General features: G+C 40.9%; 1 protein-coding gene and 1 long non-coding RNA gene across 4 annotated transcripts in view; both read right to left on the reverse strand.

Annotated features, from left to right (window-relative positions):
• Positions 1–6,467: 6,467 nt before the first annotated feature.
• LOC137879033 (uncharacterized) lies at positions 6,468–10,824 on the reverse strand. The gene is made up of 6 exons (XR_011103691.1): positions 10,703–10,824; positions 9,772–9,829; positions 9,606–9,687; positions 9,285–9,343; positions 9,067–9,162; positions 6,468–7,359 (listed from the first exon to the last, which is right to left on the reverse strand). It is a non-coding gene; the product is annotated as an uncharacterized lncRNA (long non-coding RNA).
• A 506-nt stretch (positions 10,825–11,330) lies between these two features.
• Positions 11,331–21,786, reverse strand: part of LOC137878890 (radixin-like) — a 16,752-nt gene continuing 6,296 nt past the window's right edge. For 2 of the 3 annotated variants that reach the window (XM_068719382.1, XM_068719383.1), the window contains exons 3-16: positions 20,357–20,440; positions 20,057–20,152; positions 19,264–19,386; positions 19,011–19,162; positions 18,759–18,842; positions 18,374–18,520; positions 16,652–16,748; positions 16,383–16,546; positions 15,908–16,038; positions 15,608–15,768; positions 15,312–15,404; positions 14,969–15,205; positions 14,342–14,389; positions 11,331–13,646 (exon numbers count right to left, since the gene is read on the reverse strand). In XM_068719382.1, the coding sequence (XP_068575483.1) occupies positions 13,482–13,646; positions 14,342–14,389; positions 14,969–15,205; positions 15,312–15,404; positions 15,608–15,768; positions 15,908–16,038; positions 16,383–16,546; positions 16,652–16,748; positions 18,374–18,520; positions 18,759–18,842; positions 19,011–19,162; positions 19,264–19,386; positions 20,057–20,152; positions 20,357–20,440 (1,782 nt within the window). In that variant the 3' untranslated portion in view covers positions 11,331–13,481. The remainder of the gene's footprint in view (positions 13,647–14,341; positions 14,390–14,968; positions 15,206–15,311; positions 15,405–15,607; positions 15,769–15,907; positions 16,039–16,382; positions 16,547–16,651; positions 16,749–18,373; positions 18,521–18,758; positions 18,843–19,010; positions 19,163–19,263; positions 19,387–20,056; positions 20,153–20,356; positions 20,441–21,786) is intronic. The other variant, XM_068719384.1, reaches the window with a different exon arrangement.

The raw sequence follows: 21,786 nt of genomic DNA on the forward strand, positions 1-21,786 counted from the left end.
GTGTTTCAAATGTGTGGAGGAAACAGACTGGACCTTCCTGAAACACAGTTAGGGTTTGATCATATTGTCACGCATCACTTGTGTCAGCACTTTCACTCAAAAATCACTGCTCCTCACGAGGAGCGAGCTCATGAACTCAGGTCTTCTGAGCAGTCTGCCAACTGACTGAGCTATTCAGTCACACTGTTTTCACTCAGCTCTTAAACACAGAAAACATCTGGAAAAAAATAACATTTAAGCTACTTTACAAGAATGAGAGATTGTTCTGCACATTCACAAATAAAACACTAGATCACATTATGAATCATATTCAGCTCTGGTGTCTCTAATTGGCCGTGGAAACAGACCGGACTTTCCTGAACCAGAGTTTGGATTTGATCACTTCTCCTCAGGATGCCACGCATCGCTCACTGTCAGCTGCTCATCTTAGTGAGCTATCCCTGAAGATCGAGGCCCGCCCATTTGTTCTGGGTTTTGTTCTTCACACGGTGGGCCTCGAGCAAATTCCGTGCCGCGAGTCGAGAGCTTTTACTCATGAGAAAAACTGAAATTCTTACCGCTTGACCATCTATGACGTTTTAATAACCCTAACCCTAACCCTAATTTTTTTTTTTTTCATTACAGCTTTTAGTTTGTTTTTTACTTTTATTTCTTAATTGTTTTTAAACTGTTATTTTTATTTTATTAAAAATTAACCTTTAATTTCTATTTTAATTTTATTTTGTTTCATTTGTATTGTCTCATTTGTTTTAGGCTTCTTTTATCAAAGCTTCTTTAAAGGGCAGCCCCCTTGTGCCAGTGGCCCTCTAAAGATATAAGATAAAAAATTAAAGGTTCATTTTTAATAAAATAAAAATAACAGTTTATAAACAATTAAGAAATAAGAGTAAAAAACGAACTAAAAGCTGTAATAAAAAAAAAAAAAATAGGGTTAGGGTTAGGGTTAGGGTTATTAAAACGTCATAGATGGTCAAGCGGTAAAAATTTCAGTTTTTCTCATGAGTAAAAGCTCTCGACTCGCGGCACGGAATTTGCTCGAGGCCCACCGTGTGAAGAACAAAACCCAGAACAAATGGGCGGGCCTCGATCTTCAGGGATAGCTCACTGAGATGAGCAGCTGACAGTGAGTGACGCGTGGCATCCTGAGGAGAAGTGATCAAATCCAAACTCTGGTTCAGGAAAGTCCGGTCTGTTTCCACGGCCAATTAGAGACACCAGAGCTGAATATGATTCATAATGTGATCTAGTGTTTTATTTGTGAATGTGCAGAACAATCTCTCATTCTTGTAAAGTAGCTTAAATGTTATTTTTTTCCAGAGGTTTTCTGTGTTTAAGAGCTGAGTGAAGACAGTGTGACTGAATAGCTCAGTCAGTTAGCAGATTGCTCAGAAGACCTGAGTTCATGAGCTCGCTCCTCGTGAGGAGCAGTGATTTTTAAGTGAAAGTGCTGACACAAGTGATGCGTGACTGTGCCCTAACTGTGTTTCAGGAAGGTCCAGTCTGTTTCCTCCACACATTTGAAACACTAACAACAAAAGTGAAGGAGCTTTATAGAGAAGATTGACAGTTTATTTTTGCAGAACAATGTGTGACGCTGCAGCAGGTCAGCCTGTCAGATCTGATGGCTCAGTGTGGTAGAGGACTGATCAGGAATCTGGAGGTTGTGGGTTCCATCCCGTGGTGAGTTTAATTTTAATGCCCAACACCCAAGATGAAGAAAACCTCTGGAAAAAAATAACATTTAAGCTACTTTACAAGAATGAGAGATTGTTCTGCACATTTCAGATTGACAAATAAAACACTAGATCACATTATCAATCATGTTCAGCTCTGGTGTCTCTAATTGACCGTGGAAAAAGACCACAGCTTGGATTTGATACCTTCTCGTCAGGATGCCAAGCGTCACTCACTGTCAGCTGCTTATCTCAGTGAGCTATCCCTGAAGCTCGAGGATTGCAAATTTTTTTATTGGATTTGTTCTTCACACGGTGGGGTTTTGAGCAAATTCCATGCCGCGAGTTGAGAGCTTTCACTCATGAGAAAAACTGAAATTCTTACCGCTTGACCATCTATGACGTTTTAGTAACCCTAACCCTAACCCTAACTAAGTAAACTATATATATACACTTAGTTAAGGTTAGGGTTAGGGTTACTAAAACGTCATAGATGGTCAAGCGGTAAAAAATTCAGTTTTTCTCAAGAGTAAAAGCTCTCGACTCGCGGCATGGAATTTGCTCGAGGCCCACCGTGTGCAGAACAAAACCCAGAACAAATGGGTGGGCCTCGATCTTCAGGGATAGCTCACTGAGATAAGCAGCTGACAGTGAGCAATGTGTGGCATTCTGAGGAGAAGTGATCAAATCCAAACTCTGGTTCAGGAAAGTCTGGTCTGTTTCCACGGCCAATTAGAGACACCAGAGCTGATTCATAATGTGATCTAATGTTTTATTTGTCAATCTGAAATGTGCAGAACAATCTCTCATTCTTGTAAAGTAGCTTAAATGTTATTTTTTTCCAGATGTTTTCTGTGTTTAAGAGCTGAGTGAAGGCAGTGTGACTGAATAGCTCAGTCAGTTGGCAGACTGCTCTGAAGACCAGAGTTCATGAGCTCGCTCCTCGTGAGGAGCAGTGATTTTTAAGTGAAAGTGCTGACACAAGTGATGCGTGACACAAGTGATGCGTGACAACATGAGGTGAAAGGATCAAACCCTAACTGTGTTTCAGGAAGGTCCAGTCTGTTTCCTCCACACATTTGAAACACTAACAACAAAAGTGAAGGAGCTTTATAGAGAAGAGTGACAGTTTATTTTTGCAGAACAATGTGTGACGCTGCAGCAGGTCAGCCTGTCAGATCTGATGGCTCAGGGTGATAGAGGACTGATCAGGAGTCTGGAGGTTGTGGGTTCCATCCCGTGGTGAGTTTAATTTTAATGCCCAACACCCAAGATGAAGAAAACCTCTGGAAAAAAATAACATTTAAGCTACTTTACAAGAATGAGAGATTGTTCTGCACATTTCAGATTGACAAATAAAACACTAGATCACATTATCAATCATGTTCAGCTCTGGTGTCTCTAATTGACCGTGGAAAAAGACCACAGCTTGGATTTGATACCTTCTCCTCAGGATGCCAAGCGTCACTCACTGTCAGCTGCTTATCTCAGTGAGCTATCCCTGAAGCTCGAGTCCTGCAAATTTTTTTTTTGGATTTGTTCTTCACACGGTGGGTTTTGAGCAAATTCCATGCCGCGAGTCGAGAGCTTTCACTCATGAGAAAAACTGAAATTCTTACCGCTTGACCATCTATGACGTTTTAGTAACCCTAACCCTAACCCTAACCCTAACCCTAACTAAGTAAACTATATATATATACACTTAGTTAGGGTTAGGGTTAGGGTTATTAAAACGTCATAGATGGTCAAGCGGTAAAAAATTCAGTTTTTCTCATGAGTAAAAGCTCTCGACTCGCGGCACGGAATTTGCTCGAGGCCCACCGTGTGAAGAACAAAACCCAGAACAAATGGGCGGGCCTCGATCTTCAGGGATAGCTCACTGAGATGAGCAGCTGACAGTGAGTGACGCGTGGCATCCTGAGGAGAAGTGATCAAATCCAAACTCTGGTTCAGGAAAGTCCGGTCTGTTTCCACGACCAATTAGAGACACCAGAGCTGAATATGATTCATAATGTGATCTAGTGTTTTATTTGTGAATGTGCAGAACAATCTCTCATTCTTGTAAAGTAGCTTAAATGTTATTTTTTTCCAGAGGTTTTCTGTGTTTAAGAGCTGAGTGAAGACAGTGTGACTGAATAGCTCAGTCAGTTAGCAGACTGCTCAGAAGACCTGAGTTCATGAGCTCGCTCCTCGTGAGGAGCAGTGATTTTTAAGTGAAAGTGCTGACACAAGTGATGCGTGACTGTGCCCTAACTGTGTTTCAGGAAGGTCCAGTCTGTTTCCTCCACACATTTGAAACACTAACAACAAAAGTGAAGGAGCTTTATAGAGAAGATTGACAGTTTATTTTTGCAGAACAATGTGTGACGCTGCAGCATGTCAGCCTGTCAGATCTGATGGCTCAGTGTGGTAGAGGACTGATCAGGAATCTGGAGGTTGTGGGTTCCATCCCGTGGTGAGTTTAATTTTAATGCCCAACACCCAAGATGAAGAAAACCTCTGGAAAAAAATAACATTTAAGCTACTTTACAAGAATGAGAGATTGTTCTGCACATTTCAGATTGACAAATAAAACACTAGATCACATTATCAATCATGTTCAGCTCTGGTGTCTCTAATTGACCGTGGAAAAAGACCACAGCTTGGATTTGATACCTTCTCGTCAGGATGCCAAGCATCACTCACTGTCAGCTGCTTATCTCAGTGAGCTATCCCTGAAGCTCGAGGATTGCAAATTTTTTTATTGGATTTGTTCTTCACACGGTGGGGTTTTGAGCAAATTCCATGCCGCGAGTCGAGAGCTTTCACTCATGAGAAAAACTGAAATTCTTACCGCTTGACCATCTATGACGTTTTAGTAACCCTAACCCTAACCCTAACTAAGTAAACTATATATATACACTTAGTTAAGGTTAGGGTTAGGGTTACTAAAACGTCATAGATGGTCAAGCGGTAAAAAATTCAGTTTTTCTCAAGAGTAAAAGCTCTCGACTCGCGGCATGGAATTTGCTCGAGGCCCACCGTGTGCAGAACAAAACCCAGAACAAATGGGTGGGCCTCGATCTTCAGGGATAGCTCACTGAGATAAGCAGCTGACAGTGAGCAATGTGTGGCATTCTGAGGAGAAGTGATCAAATCCAAACTCTGGTTCAGGAAAGTCTGGTCTGTTTCCACGGCCAATTAGAGACACCAGAGCTGATTCATAATGTGATCTAATGTTTTATTTGTCAATCTGAAATGTGCAGAACAATCTCTCATTCTTGTAAAGTAGCTTAAATGTTATTTTTTTCCAGATGTTTTCTGTGTTTAAGAGCTGAGTGAAGGCAGTGTGACTGAATAGCTCAGTCAGTTGGCAGACTGCTCTGAAGACCAGAGTTCATGAGCTCGCTCCTCGTGAGGAGCAGTGATTTTTAAGTGAAAGTGCTGACACAAGTGATGCGTGACACAAGTGATGCGTGACAACATGAGGTGAAAGGATCAAACCCTAACTGTGTTTCAGGAAGGTCCAGTCTGTTTCCTCCACACATTTGAAACACTAACAACAAAAGTGAAGGAGCTTTATAGAGAAGAGTGACAGTTTATTTTTGCAGAACAATGTGTGACGCTGCAGCAGGTCAGCCTGTCAGATCTGATGGCTCAGGGTGATAGAGGACTGATCAGGAGTCTGGAGGTTGTGGGTTCCATCCCGTGGTGAGTTTAATTTTAATGCCCAACACCCAAGATGAAGAAAACCTCTGGAAAAAAATAACATTTAAGCTACTTTACAAGAATGAGAGATTGTTCTGCACATTTCAGATTGACAAATAAAACACTAGATCACATTATCAATCATGTTCAGCTCTGGTGTCTCTAATTGACCGTGGAAAAAGACCACAGCTTGGATTTGATACCTTCTCCTCAGGATGCCAAGCGTCACTCACTGTCAGCTGCTTATCTCAGTGAGCTATCCCTGAAGCTCGAGTCCTGCAAATTTTTTTATTGGATTTGTTCTTCACACGGTGGGTTTTGAGCAAATTCCATGCCGCGAGTCGAGAGCTTTCACTCATGAGAAAAACTGAAATTCTTACCGCTTGACCATCTATGACGTTTTAGTAACCCTAACCCTAACCCTAACCCTAACCCTAACTAAGTAAACTATATATATATACACTTAGTTAGGGTTAGGGTTAGGGTTATTAAAACGTCATAGATGGTCAAGCGGTAAAAAATTCAGTTTTTCTCATGAGTAAAAGCTCTCGACTCGCGGCACGGAATTTGCTCGAGGCCCACCGTGTGAAGAACAAAACCCAGAACAAATGGGCGGGCCTCGATCTTCAGGGATAGCTCACTGAGATGAGCAGCTGACAGTGAGTGACGCGTGGCATCCTGAGGAGAAGTGATCAAATCCAAACTCTGGTTCAGGAAAGTCCGGTCTGTTTCCACGACCAATTAGAGACACCAGAGCTGAATATGATTCATAATGTGATCTAGTGTTTTATTTGTGAATGTGCAGAACAATCTCTCATTCTTGTAAAGTAGCTTAAATGTTATTTTTTTCCAGAGGTTTTCTGTGTTTAAGAGCTGAGTGAAGACAGTGTGACTGAATAGCTCAGTCAGTTAGCAGACTGCTCAGAAGACCTGAGTTCATGAGCTCGCTCCTCGTGAGGAGCAGTGATTTTTAAGTGAAAGTGCTGACACAAGTGATGCGTGACTGTGCCCTAACTGTGTTTCAGGAAGGTCCAGTCTGTTTCCTCCACACATTTGAAACACTAACAACAAAAGTGAAGAAGCTTTATAGAGAAGAGTGACAGTTTATTTTTGCAGAACAATGTGTGATGCTGCAGCAGGTCAGCCTGTCAGGTCTGATGGCTCAGGGTGATAGAGGACTGATCAGGAGTCTGGAGGTTGTGGGCTCAATCCTGTGGCGCGGTTAATTTTAAGGTCCAACACCCAAGATGAGGAAGTCAAACATTCTATGAAGATGTACGACTTGACATAAGTGAGGCTGGGTTATGAGTGACTGGAAGTTATGAGTTTGTACCTCCAGTAATGCTTTACATTTTGAAGTGTGACACCATAAAGTAGGTGAATAAGTTCCAAAAGTCTCAGCAGAAGGACCAATCAGATAGCTCAGGATGATGGACGACTGGTTAGGAGACCAGAAGTTATGGGTTCGATCCCTGTGTGGTGCAGTGACTTTTAAGGTCAACCAGTCAAAACAGAGGAGACAAATATGCAATGACACAGACATGAGTATCAGATAAGATGGCTCGAGGTGATAGACGACTGCTTAGGAGACAGGAGGTTATGGGTTCAATTCTTATGCGGTGCAGTAACTTTTGAGGTCCAACAGCCAAAGGACGAAGACAAATATACCAAGAGAAAAGGTCAAAGTGTGAGTGACATGGTGGCGTGGAAACGTAGTACCCGGTTAGGATGGCGTCGACCCGGGTTCGCTCCTCACCTATGTGAGGACATCAATGTCCACTGCCCCAGGGGTCGAGACGTCCGTCTCCTCCTGGGTTTTCGGAGGAATGAACGGAGATGGTTATGGAATTTTTTTTATTAAAAAAAATTAGCTGCACAGCAAATTTTCAACTTTCGAACCACCCCCCACTCTCATAAGTTAGATCTCAGAGTAACCGCAGAGCAGCAGACGAAGACGTGGATGAAGAGAAGAAACCCCGTCTGGAAAGTCTGCACTCATCTGGAGAGAGAAGAAGAGAAGGACAACGTTAGAACATGCATCACATACAGGAATTATTACTAATACTGCAACAATAACAATAAATACAACAAAGGTTATCAACGTTTTGATGACTGAGTGCAAACTATATTAGTACATTTATACAAACTATATTGTGACTTTTGAAAATACTTTGAATGAACTATATTATACTACTAAATGACATTTTATAGCAAACTTCACTAATATTTTTTATGATATATTAAACTATGACATTTTTGACATACTATACTTTGACATACTTTTTTAGGATATTTTGAATGATATTTCAATAATATTTGAATGTCAAACTATACTGTGATATTTTTACAAAATACTATACTATGACTAATTTATGGCATATACTATTTTGAATATTTTAATAATACTTGTATTGCATACTAGAATTACTTTTTTAAACTTTGTTATGACAAACTATGATATTTTTATGACTTTTTCACGAAATACTATACTATGACTATTTTATGACAAATACTATTTTGAATGATGTTTTAATAATATTTGTAGAGCATATTATACTATAATATTTTGTACAACTATTTTCTTTAACATTTTTACAGCATACTATACTATGATATTTTTTATGACATACTATGATATTTTTTATGATATACTATGATATTTTTGTTTTTTATGACATACTATACTATGATATTTTTTATGACATACTATGATATTTCTTATGATATACTATACTATGATATTTTTTTATGACATACTATACTAGGATCTTTTTTATGATATACTATGATATTTTTTATGACACACTATACTATGATGTTTTTTATGACTTACTATACTACGATATTTTATATTTTTTATGATATACTATACTATGATATTTTATATTTTTTATGACATGCTATACTATATTTTTTAGGACACACTATACTATGATATTTTTTTTTTAATGACATACTATACTATATTTTTATGACATACTATACTATATTTTTATGACATACTATACTATGATATTTGTTTTCTTTATGACATACTATACTATATTTTTATGACATACTATACTTTTATGACATACTATACTATTTGTTTTTTTATGACATACTATACTATATTTTTATGACATACTATACTATGATATTTGTTTTTTTATGACATACTATACTATATTTTTTATGACATACTATACTATATTTTTATGACATAATATACTATATTTTTTATGACATACTATACTATATTTTTTATGACATACTATACTATGATTTTTTTTTATGACATACTATACTATATTTTTTATGACATACTATACTATATTTTTATGACATAATATACTATATTTTTTATGACATACTATACTATATTTTTATGACATAATATACTATATTTTTTATGACATACTATACTATATTTTTTATGACATACTATACTATGATTTTTTTTTATGACATACTATACTATATTTTTTATGACATACTATACTATATTTTTATGACATAATATACTATATTTTTTATGACATACTATACTATATTTTTATGACATAATATACTATATTTTTATGACATAATATACTATATTTTTTATGACATACTATACTATATTTTTTATGACATACTATACTATATTTTTATGACATAATATACTATATTTTTTATGACATACTATACTATATTTTTATGACATACCATTTAGAAACATACTTACTTTGACTTGGTCCAGCTTCCTCTGTCTCAGATCTCAGACGCTGAGCTGCTTCTCATGAGCCTCCCTGAGCTTCTCCAGCTGCTCCGCTAGCGTTTTCTGAAGGACACAGATGCAAACACAACACATTACAGACACACAATCATTCACATACAAGTATCCTGGCATTTGCAGTTTCCAGATGTGTAAGAACGGTAGTGTTTTTCGGGCCCGTCTCTCACCTTGAACACTTTTGTCTCCATCCTGTCTGCTGCTCCTCCCCCACCGCCTTTTGTCTTTTCTATGAGAACCAACAAAGAAGAAAATGAGCTCCTTAAATCTGATGTAATATCAGCTTCAGGTATTCTGAGGAGACATCAGAGGTAATGACATTCACACTGAACGTCCATGTCTAATACAGATCATATCCTAAAACTTTATGAATTTTCAACAAGTTCATAATGAAGCTAAAGAGGCCACTACATTTAAAATATGTATTATGCTTTCAATAGTCAACAACATGAAACACAATGCAGCCGGTAATGAGAAAATAAACATCCTACCTCAGAGCTGTAACACAGAGACGATGTTCTCTCAGTTGGTCTTCATCACGTCTTCTTCACAGATGTCATTGAGGCCAAACATCTAAAAGTGTGAGACAAATAAAAGCACTTAACATGTAACACATTGAAGGATAACATGACAGAGATATGCAGGATTTGGACAAACCTGAAGACTCCTCCAGAGTTCCCACAGACCGAGTCAACACCAGACCTCCTGGAACCGTCTACGATGAAACACAATAAATAAAGTCCTTCATTCATTTCAAGTTGAACCATGTTACAAACACTCAAACAGACCTTGTTGTATGAAACAAAAAGTGGATATTTGCACTGATAAATTATCCTTCATTTTCATTTTTGTAAAGTGGACGTGACTTTGTTTTAAGAACTTGATTTTACTTTTTACTCTTTGGCATCGACACACACTCAGACCTCTGCAATATGAAATGAGTTACAAACCAAACGGGTTAATTAGCCAGTGTCAAAAATAGGAGTAGAAATATTCCAAAGATCATACATTCTGAGGTTACCAAAATCACCAAAGTTGTTTACAACTTCTTCTGTGATCAGTGGGCACATGTTATACATGTATCACTCAGTATCAATAAATATGATTGACAAACAATATAATGTGTCATTTATGTAACAAGCAGCTTCATCACTTAAGATAAACTGATGTAACATTAGTCTTTTTTATTTCATTCATAAATTAATTTCCAAAATAAAACCGGAAACCGACTAGACAGAATCATCACATCCGGATGTAGTTTAAGAGCATCTGCGCTAACTTCATTGCGCATCCACAGGTGGCGTTGATTTCCTCTGAAAATAACAGTTGGAAAAGTATATAAAATCGATATAAAACGCCATGTTTCTTCTCAAGATAATCTCTTGTTTACGTTTCGCATGATTCAGGTGAATTTGACCTCTGAGTCATTCGTTTATTCACCCCAAACAGTCAAAGTACCAACTGTAGAGATGTTAGCATACGTTAGCTTTGAGCTAGCTTCAAATGAAGCTAACGTTACCCGTCTGTGTTTGTTCGTGTGTCCGTTCAGCCTCTGACTAAATAACCCAATAATGACAGAACAACTCACAATAAACTCCAGTTCTCCATGTTGTTGTCCTCCCTCTCCTGTTTCACTTTATCCTCCATACGTCTCTATGGAGCAGGTTCAGAAGGACTCGAGAACTTCTCCGGGGTGAAGATCCACTCAAGTTGTTGTCACTCGTGTGCGCATGCGTCATCGGGTCAGGTCACCGGTGAGAGCTAAGTAGAGCCTCAGCAAGATGACTCGTAGGGGGGGGGGGTCTTCCATTGTGGGCGGTCATTGTACCAAAAATACAAAAAAAAAATACTAAATACAATTAATAAAGATGAGGATAGGCTCAGCTACTCAGTTTCCAACATTGGCTTACATACTAATATATATTTGTATCTATATATACATATATGTGTATACACACACACACCATAGGTTATGCTTCTAAACCTGTTTAGAAGCATAACCTGTCTGTTGGTAAAATGTTTTGTATTCTTTATACTAGATATGTTTTTAAAGGTGACTGTTAGTCGCTCAGGCTTGAAGCCAAAACAGTCAAATGTATAAATTAATCTAGAGATTACGATGGTGATAGATCGTTCTTTGGATATAAAGGACATAACTGAATCCCAATACGTTATCAGGATATAAATCTGTGATACAAATGGGTCAAAACACAAGATCAAAATTTAAAACTTTTATTTCAGAACCAATGAAATGGACTGCAATCCATCTGTGCCTTCTATCTTAAAGAATACCAACATGAACAAAAGGGGAAAAACAAACGGCAAAACATGACAGCTGGTGCCAGAGATCACATCACAGACACTGGCTTCATTGGAGGGGACAGGAGGGCCGATAACAGTGTCAACTAGAGTTTTCCCCTCCAATGAAGCTGCCCAGTACAGAGATGTGTGCTGCTGGTTTAGGGTCTTTGAACACAATACAAAAATATGAGCTGGAAGCAAAGGATCACTTTTTCACCTGCTATGGCAAACTAACAATGGACACTGTGACTTTAACACAAAAGGCTTCAGTGCTTTAACTTTAAAACTCTATTTAAAAAAAATAAATCAACCTACACCAGCTGTCAAGTATAGCGTAACAGATAATACCGTAACATTGTCATCATTTTGTAAATAAAAAAAGAAAAGAAAAAGAAAACAACTTTGTTCACTCGTTTAAAAAAAATAAATGCACCCTGGGACATATTTTCCACCCCACAAAAGATGGGAGTCAGTTTGTTGTCTAAGCACAAATGAATGATTCATTCATAATACGATTTTAGGGGAAGAAATTGGCCAAACCTTTTATTTGACTCGGGAGAGATTTGTAGAAATCACAATAGCAAGGTCCCTTCACATTAGAACTACCCATAATGCATGTCTTTATTCACAAGTCTCTGTCCCGTGAATCCATTGCAGGTCTGCAAACCGTCTGAATTCATTATCACACAGGAGAGCCTTCTTTTGAGAACCAGAATCACCCCAAAAAAAAAAAAAAATGTCCACCCTAGACCCTTAATGTTCTCTTGAAATCCTGAACCCAACCAACGTAGCCTTCCCAGGAGCACCACTCAAGGATGTAACAGCAACCAAGTCAAATTGTTTTTTTGGAAGGGGGGGGGGTGTGTTTGACCGCCAGTCACCACCGCTAACATTACTGAGGTAGAGATTTGTCCAGGGACAAGGACCGATGTTTTCATAAGCTCCCCAGCTAGAGAGGTGCCAGGTCTCAGCTTCCACATCTGTATATACTTTTCACTCAAGCGGTTGGACAGACAGAAGAACAGCTGGGACACAGTACTCGTCTCTCTGCTCCTCTGTCTGTCCCGCGTGTTACGCTGGCTTCCTTTGTGAGCCGGTAGGCAGAGAAAACCATCGATGGTGACTGGGAATGAAACACTGGGACGCAAACACACACGTGAGGCTACACAGCTACCAGTTAGCTTATCTTTATAACACTTTTACGCTCACATGCTGTCCTATCACCTCTGCATGTAAAGAACACTTTCCCTTTGTTACCTTTGCTACATTCGTTCATCGAAACCCGTCACGTGACAAGTTGGGTGGCTCTTTTCCCTACGAGGGTCAACTCACTTAGTGCTATTCTTCATATCCAGCCTGAAATTAAACTTTGAAAATACTGCAGTGTCATTTTTCACATGAACCTATAAATGTAACATTCAAATGACAGTTTGAATTGATTGATTAGAGTGAAAAGACCTCAGATGACTCACAGATGCTAAGAGGTGTAGCATGACTAGCTTGTTTCAACATTGATATAGCTTAGAGGCTGAATCAAAGTAGTGACCTCCAGGCTTTATACACAGCCTGTAGCTGAATGTGTTCGACGGACAACTAAAAAGAAGGGCGGGTCTAACTAAAGCAGAGGGAAGTCACTTAAAAACAAGGAGACGGCTAATCTTTAACTGAAGACATGGAATCATTCTAAACCTTTGCATACAAGTTGTCAAGCAAAGCAAAAAAACAACAACAACAACAACAACAGTAGCGATCTATGGCCATGTTTGCTCGAAATAAAAAAAAATCCAATTGCTTCCCTTTTGTTTGAACAGTTTCTCTTCTGTGCTTTAAGGATCACAGAGGATCTCTGCAGGACAATATTTGCTTGTTCAGAGTGGCGTCCATATGAAGGACATATATGGAGATGTGGGGGCGGGACTTTGGCAAAGTTTGACAAGAGGATTTCTCAAGATTGCCTCGGGGTGTCGAGGGGGGGGGGGGGGGGGGGGGGCAGCAACTGTTGTCCATGAAAATTGAGCAGCCGCTGAGGGGACAGTTCTGGAGCAGGTACCCCTGAGGCGCTGCTCTCACATGGACTCAAACTCATCGATGCGCTGCTTTGTGTTGCCGGATCGGATCTGCCGCAGCGTTTTGTATTTGTCTCGGCCCGCCTTCACGTTCTCCGCGTGGAGAACGTCGTTCTGCGTCTTCTTGGTTTCGTCTCTGGCCTCGGCCAACTCTGAGCTCAACGTCTGGGAGAGAAAAGAGACGGAAGGATGAGAGGGCGATGAGGAAGGATAAAGACGAAGGAAAGAAGCAAAAAGGTAGAAGGAAAAACAACAGAGGGCAAAGAAAAGGTACAAAGGTTGCAGAGAAGAGACAGGACAGAAGAGCAAAAATGGAAAAAAATCATTTAAAATCAGATTGATGCAAAGCCACTTATATACAGCCTCTATGTGTGTCAAATGTGTTTAATATAAATCAGGGATCCCACTCTTTTCTAGAGATCATTTTCCAAGACATTACAATGATGATCTTGCTGGTATAACAGAAATGGAGTCTGACTTATAAGACGTGTGAAGTGACTTCACAACATACTCACAAAACACTCTGGTCCATAAACACCATTTCAATGTTAATATGATCCTGAACATAACATGGCCCTTTCAGATGGCGGTGTCATACTTTTGGGGAGCTCTGGTTAATACAAATCTATTTGGTTGCTGTTTAAATTCTTCTTGCCATAGCTTCAGTCCTGGCTTATGCAGTAGCCCAGCGTAGATCTACAGGCCCTGTAGTGCATTCAAAGTGAGGAAAGACATTAAGAGATTTGATGCACTTTTATCCAATTGATCGATTCATGACCAGTAGATCTTCTTCAGAGCCAGGCTGCAGTCTAAGCCAGCAGGAGTTTAAAGAATGGACAGAGAAGGATGCATTATCTTACCCTTATTTGCCATTTCTTGGCTGGTGTTTCTTCTTTGCAACAAAACTGCTGTTAGAGAATAATATAATCTTGTTGTTATTTGTGTTTGAGAGACGCAAATCTCTTTTGGTTAAATTTAAGAGGTGTGTTTATTCAAAAGGTAAGTTTTACACTCATTGAGGGTCATTTATCATATATTAGATGGTACTTTTGGGGATTTAAATGAACTGTATATTGAGTGTGAGAGTTCATTCGACATTGGGAAAAGTAATGAACAGGGTCATATAGTTTCGTCAAGGAACTTTGTTGTTAATCAAGTGTTAATAAAGCTTTTCAATGAAACGTTTCAGACTTCACTTGGAAGCATTCTCGCCAACCCTGGACCAATTTTTAAAGCACCAATTTGGCAACCTTGATACGCGAATCACTGCTGTCCGCACAATGAATTACTGTACAAAGTTGCATACATCACAGGATTTCATGAGACTGAGCATAGTTCGCACCGGCTGATGGTCCCACCGGGAGCCCCAACCCTGCCCTCAGCGAGAGAGGACCCGGGAAGCGGTGAAGGGTACAAACTGTGTACAGGCTGGCAGGTCTGGCCAAGCTACATTTGACCCTCAAAAGGTTGTGGCCCCTCGCTCTCACCTGCAGCTGTTTCTTCACCCTCTCGTTCTTCTGGGCTTCGGTGACGCGTGCCTCTTCACTGCGGAGGTCCAGCTGGCTGACGCCCTCGTTGGAGAGCTCTGAGCTGGCCTCTGTGTGGTTGTCATCCTGCTCATCGTGCTCGTTTTCAGCACTGCCGCCCGGAGGTGCTGGCACCACAGTCATGGCAGTCTTCAGCTCCTCCTTGGTCTTCTCCAGGTCCTCCTGGGCTGACAGAGCCTGGAGGGCATGAAGACAGAATGTGAAATATACCCGTCATGTTAAAAGACATGGCGGAGCGTCTGGGGACACCTAAAGAAGCCGGTGTTCTCCTGTAAGCCTGTACCTTATACTGCCATTCTGAGGCCTCATCGTCTTTCTTCCTCTTGGCTTCCTCAAGGAGAGCGATCTTTGCTGTGAATTCAGCCAGTTCAGCAGCCTGGAGAAAATATAGACCCCGCACCAGAGAATTGTGAGAACAATTTTTTTTTAATATCCATGTAAGCCAGCCTGTAGTTGCACACGCGTGCGCACACACACACACACACACACACACACACACACACACACACACACACACACACACACACACACACACACACACACACACACACACACACACACACACACACACACACACACCAGTTGTTCCTGGGTCTTCTGCTGGTCTGCAGCCTGTCTGGCCAGCTCTGCCTTGGCCTCCTCAGCCGTCTGCTTCTCTCTCTCCAGCCTCTCGGCCTCCTCCCTCGCCCTCCTCCTCTCCTGCTCCAGCTCCAGGGCCCGGTGAGTCTGTTCCTCCAGCTCTGTGGAGGGCAGACACACCAACATGTGATATATGATCTCATCTTTCATTTCATCTTCTACACATTTTATATTCATGATGAAACATACTTGTCCTTGACTCAGAGAGGAGGGCAGCAGTAAAGAGAAATAAAAAGGTACCTTTCTGAGCTCTCATCGTCTGCTCTTCAATCTGTCTCAGCCTCTCCATGAGCTCGTCCTTCTCGCGCTCTATCCTCTCCTTCTCTTTCTCTGCATACTCTCGCTTCTTCTTCTCATTCTCCAGCTGAGCCCTGAGAAGTTTTGTAATTACATCTTTCAGACTTTTTTACTTTAATATAGTCACAAATACAGAGAAACACAGCAAATGATCCCGACCCAAATAAAGGGCTGTTAACTTCTGCAGAAGCTTTAACTGAATAAATGACTCTGGCACTCTTTCTGCCTCAGATAACGTCAGTAAAAGAGGAAAGACTGCCCTCTAGTGGAGAACTAGAACTAGATGTATTGTCAAAAGTCAGTTAAGTGTATATACATTTTATGTTATCTGAAAAACTTTGGACAGGCATATACACCAATTGGAATCATGTATAATATTTGAACTTCTTTTCCAGAAGGCTTTTCTGTGAGGAAGTACCTCTCCATCTGTTTGTGGTGCTTCTCCTCCCTGGCCTGAGCCTTCATCTGCTGCACCTCGATGGTGTCGGGCTTCCTCCTCCTCATGTACAGCTCGTGGTTCCCCATACACAACGCCAACACACGCTTGTTGATGCGCAGTCGCGGAGCGTAAAACACAAAGTCCTACATGAGAGAAATATATCCTTTAATGTGACGCAGGTCAAGTTCCCTGTATACATTAAGAAGAAAGTCAAATATCTGTTGACTTTTATTAAAGGTGACACTCACAGGCGCTTTCTTGTCAATGGGTTTGATGACAAACTTTTTGTCATTGAAAGAGATGTTTCGAATCTCACTCCAGGGGAAGCCAATCTTTGGGGTCAACCTGAGAACATAAGTGGTCAACAGTTCACACTTCAACAGTCATGTGATGATATACAGAATAGTGGGTGTTACACGGTTGGTTGTAGAAGGTTTTCTAACTTTCAGCCAGCAGATGGTGCCTAGTGTGAACAGACCATTTTACAGGAAATCATGAGACTGAACACACTTTCAGTTTACGTTTGAATTTTTCTTTTTTCAGTTCAGTGGTGAAGAAGAGTGACAGAAAAGAGAAGTAGGTGGATGAAACTTATCACTTCCTGCCAAGAGTGAAAAGGATGGTGGGTGTTTACTCAAAAAGAGCAAATGGAAAGAAAGAAAATAAAAGGATGTTGCTGTCTAAAGAGAGAGTAAGAAACAATCCCTCTTTCCTCCTTTTGACACCTGGACAAGAGAACAAGGATGGCAGTAGTGATGACTTCAGATAACAGACAGGAAGGGAAAAGCAGTGAAAGGAAATGCTACAGAAGTTGTGATAAAATCTATCCTTTCTACCACAAAGGGGTGAAAAAAAATATCTCAGAGAGGACAGGAAAGACTCTCCTACACCGGACGGACAGCGCCCCCCCGCCTTTCGGTTTCACCTCTATAAATAGCTTCGCTTCCTCTAAACCTGGTCAACATTGTGCATGTCATGTTGGCATTGGGGCTACCACAAAGAGGAAATAGTAGAATTTATCTGGCTGACTTATGATATTTAGCAGTACATATACCTTTACTATTTATTGGCAAATGGATCCATATTCTGGTCCAGAGTATCAGATTTGGGGTCACTGCTACAACTAAATACAGTTTAAGAACATAAATAAATCAGTCAGTTACTGCAGACCGGCTTGTGAACACATTTACGTTTCCAAAAGATTCTGAAAACCCCCAAAATGTCAAAGCTGAACAGTCAGTTGTTCACAAGCTGATCAATACAGTTGAACTGTTCTGAGTGCTTACAATATGTGCTCTGATCTGCACATAATCCCTGTCCTTTGGACATTAGATAACGTAAATCCTTGAAAAATCTATAAAACATATTAAAAACTACACCCATGTCAAAAATAATCCAAAACACAAAGACTGAAACTTATAAAATCATATTTTATCAATAATAATATCAATATTTTGAATCTGTTTTGCTAAAAAATAAGACAAAAGGCTCTGATCTTGAGATGAGGTTGAGTAGAACAGACACCTCCATGATGACATGTGTGTACACACACGTACACACACGTACACACACACACACACACACACACACACACACACACACACACACACACACACACACACACACACACACAGTGGCTCGTTGCATCATAAGCCTCCACCTACTGCGGTTAAGTAATCAACTGCAAACCACAGCGCTGATGCCCTTGTAATCATGATTTTATCTATATATCTATATATCAGTATTTATTATTTATAGGGGTTCCCACACTAAACACAACACATTCAATATTAGAAAAATAAAAGGGTATTTGAATCTGAAAGCTGAGGTCTTAACACGTCTCAGTGGTAACTCCATACAGTCTTCACTGTCAGGCCAACGGGCCATTTTATAGGATTAGATTGAATCTTCCCCCAGAATGCATCACTTATGTTGTAAATAAACTCAACGTCAGTGTGTGTGTCCCTTACTTGTCTTCGTGTTCGTAGATGTTGAGGCCAAGGGCATCCACGCCCAGCCACAGCTGTGTGCCCTTCTTGTTTTTGATCTCAAAGTAGTTGACGCCGTACATCTCCAAGTCCTGGGCAATTTTAAGATATTCCATCATAGAGTCCTCTCTAAAGAGGAGGAAAAGCAGGAGTTAGAAGACGATAACATAACATAACATACGTTTTATTAGAAATGGCCATCCTATCTGTGTACATTTTATAAAGCACATGGCCAACAAATCGTACAACCGAGACACGCGTTCACTGATATATAGTTCCCCGTCCTAATATAACACAAGCCCAAACATGGAGACCGTGTCTCTCTCAGGGGCTCTCGAGAGAAGAATAAGGAACGTCTGACGCATACCTGAGCATTCCTCGGTGTTCTTCGTGCCAAGTCTGTATCCTGTCCTCCCACTGCTCCTTGGTCAGCTTGTGCTGCTCCAGGACTCTGTGTACACAAACACAATGACCTCAAGCAAGTTTCCTCGAGAGGAAATCATTGAAAATTCCAACAGGGCACAAAACAACATTCCAGGTTTGAACAGGTCTGTGTGATAACTTGACACTTTGGCCCACAGCAGAGCCTTATACATTGTGGCATATGTTGTGTGTGTACCTCTGAGGCAGCAGCCTGTCATGGGTGAGGTACCCAGGCTTGTGGACGTCTTTGTTGTAGTCTCCATACTTGGCCTGGACTGAATATGACGCCAGTAGCACGGCTGTCTCTGGGGGACAGTAGTTCTCATCGTTCAAGATGGCCTCCTTCACCTGGTGAACAGGAGGGAGGGAGTTAACAAATGGAACTCATTAAATCTACTTAAACTATAAATATCAGACCATTTGGACTACACCAGTGAGTGGCTCGTTACCTGCAGGAAGAAGAGTCTCTGGGTGATCTCCTGAATGAGTTCCTCCGAGACATCCTCAGGGAAGAACTTGGCCCTGAACTTAAACTGCAGAGGGTTCTCTTTCTTCACATCCTGCTGAGTCACCTGGAAGACAGACACAACATCAGCATCCGATCATCTATCCATCAACAGAAATGTTTGTAATCTGGTCAGATCTTTTGATATATCTGGGGGACATGTGTTACTGGGCTCTCACAGATCATCCAGACAGCCCTGCATTTGTCTACAGTGGCTGGAGGGCCTCAACAAGCACACACATCTGTGCTCATAACACACACACACACACACACACACACACACACACACACACCAATGTAAGCAGAATTCACAAAATTTGTTCTGTACCCCCTGCTGCCTCTCACACACACACACACACACACACACACACACACACACACACACACACACACACACACACACACACACACACACACACACACACACACACACACACACACACACACACACACACACACACTCTGTGAGGGGGTTTTCTCTCAGGCATACTTTAAAAACACACAGACACACTGTAATAGCAGGACTGTTAAGGCTGTAGGGTATGTTGGCCTGAGCGAGAGAGGAAGTCTGTTAAAAAAAAACAAAAAAAACAGTCTCCAGACCACAGCAGAGCTTCTAGGCAAAAAACAGACACTGACTGATGAAAAACAAACGGGTAACATTGGAAAGGCCCTGACAAAGACAAAGACCTAAAAAGAGAAGGAGGTAGAGACAGTGAAAGTAGAGTAAGACAGACCTTCTTATTGAGTTTGAGCCAAGTGCTGTAACCTTTACTGTCCACATACTGGAGGCCAAAGAACCAGACCTCCCGCAGGCCAACCGTCTTCACCACCTGACAACAAAACAAATAGTCTTACAGGTGCTAAAAGCATCATGTTAAAAATGATGTTAAACTATGTTTTCTTGCTTTTGATGAATGAATGGTATAGACAGGGTAGTGACATGCCACGAAGGACCCCAGTGGCATCATGGTTATCATCATGCAGAGCGTACAAACCATGAGCTTTTAGGTTGTGGTCATGTCACTCACACTCACCTGGTCAAAGAGCTGCTTTCCTGTGGTATTAGGTTGGATGGCAAACTCCAGCTCTGCATCCATGGTGGTCACACGGACGTTGATCTGGAAAACAAACGCAGCGAGGTTTATTTTTTTAGCTTCAGGGCCTTTTCTTTAAACTAAGTGCAAGGGACAATTACTGGCACACTAAAATAATACGATGCCTCCCTCAGCCTTGAGCTCATTACTATTAGTGCCTTTTTCTCTAATCTCGACTTAACATTCACTAATCTCCATCATCAATCGGGAAACATTACTGGTATTAAAGTGTTTTCAGCCCCCGCTTAGAGGTGCAGTAAAGTTTTAGAAACATAATACAGTGGGTAAAATGCAAAGCACATAACGGGAAGGTCAGCTGTTTAATTCAGGCCGGGGACCTTTGTTGCATATAGGGACTGAAGTTGCGTCTCTCTCCCTCTTCTCATCACACACTGCCGGGGTAAAAAAAAAAAAAAAAAACCCCACCTTTCAAGGCAGCCAATACTAGTGGACCTCTGTTGGGGTCATTAGCTGCCAGTAAACGTCACTGGCAAAAGGCCAGCAGCAGCAGCTGATGGCACAGAGCAGAGCGGGTGCTGTCCTCCAAGGCATCTCACATCCTTCCTACTCACACACACACTGAGCTGTGTGTCGCCTCAGTAGTGGTTGACATCACAAGAAGAGAGACAGGGAGAAGTGCACGCTACAGAAGAAGAGTGAAAAGGAGAGTGCGAACACAAAAAGTTTTGCAGAAGTGCAGAAAAAAACCAATAAGCAGATGAGAGAGCGCAACAGGAAGCAAGAGAGATGATCTGTGGTGCACTCCCATTGAGATTAAGTTACAGTGAGGTTACTGTAGATGAGCCAACTATACAGAACAGGAGGGAAAGGAAAAGAGACACAGAAAGAAAAAACGGAGGAAAAGATCCACTGGGCAATTAGACACAAAACCTCAGGAAAGCCGACTGTGCATTTCTCTCCCTCTACTCTCAGTATTTCTTCTCCCGCCTTCATTCCTCTCTGTTTCTCTGGATATCCCTGCGATGAATAATCCATGAAACTGTCTATACAGCACATAGCTGGACTCACACCACAATGTATCTGCCTCTGCCTCCCGCTCATTAATTACCCATGAAAAGTTGCTGCACTTTCTCCACACTATAGACATCTCGCATGAACACGCCTGCGTGGCCTAAACGACTATTGTAATGTGCGACAGTCCATTTATATCACATTATTTTAAAGGACTAAACCCACATGTTCCTAAGCTAACCTGCTTAAGGCCAAGCTGTATTTTGGTTGGAAAATAATGTGGGCAGCTTCCCGGGAAAAGATTAAGTCTTAAGTGACTAAATGATTATATTCTGCCTTCAGTCAGGGTCAATTTTCCGTTGATGCAGTGATTGTATTTTGTGCTCTTTGAGACCAAA

Source organism: Cebidichthys violaceus, unplaced genomic scaffold (genome assembly GCF_023349555.1).
Source record: "Cebidichthys violaceus isolate CVI_PGR_0920_01 unplaced genomic scaffold, fCebVio1.0.p SCAF_24, whole genome shotgun sequence".
Classification (NCBI taxonomy): domain Eukaryota; kingdom Metazoa; phylum Chordata; class Actinopteri; order Perciformes; family Stichaeidae; genus Cebidichthys; species Cebidichthys violaceus.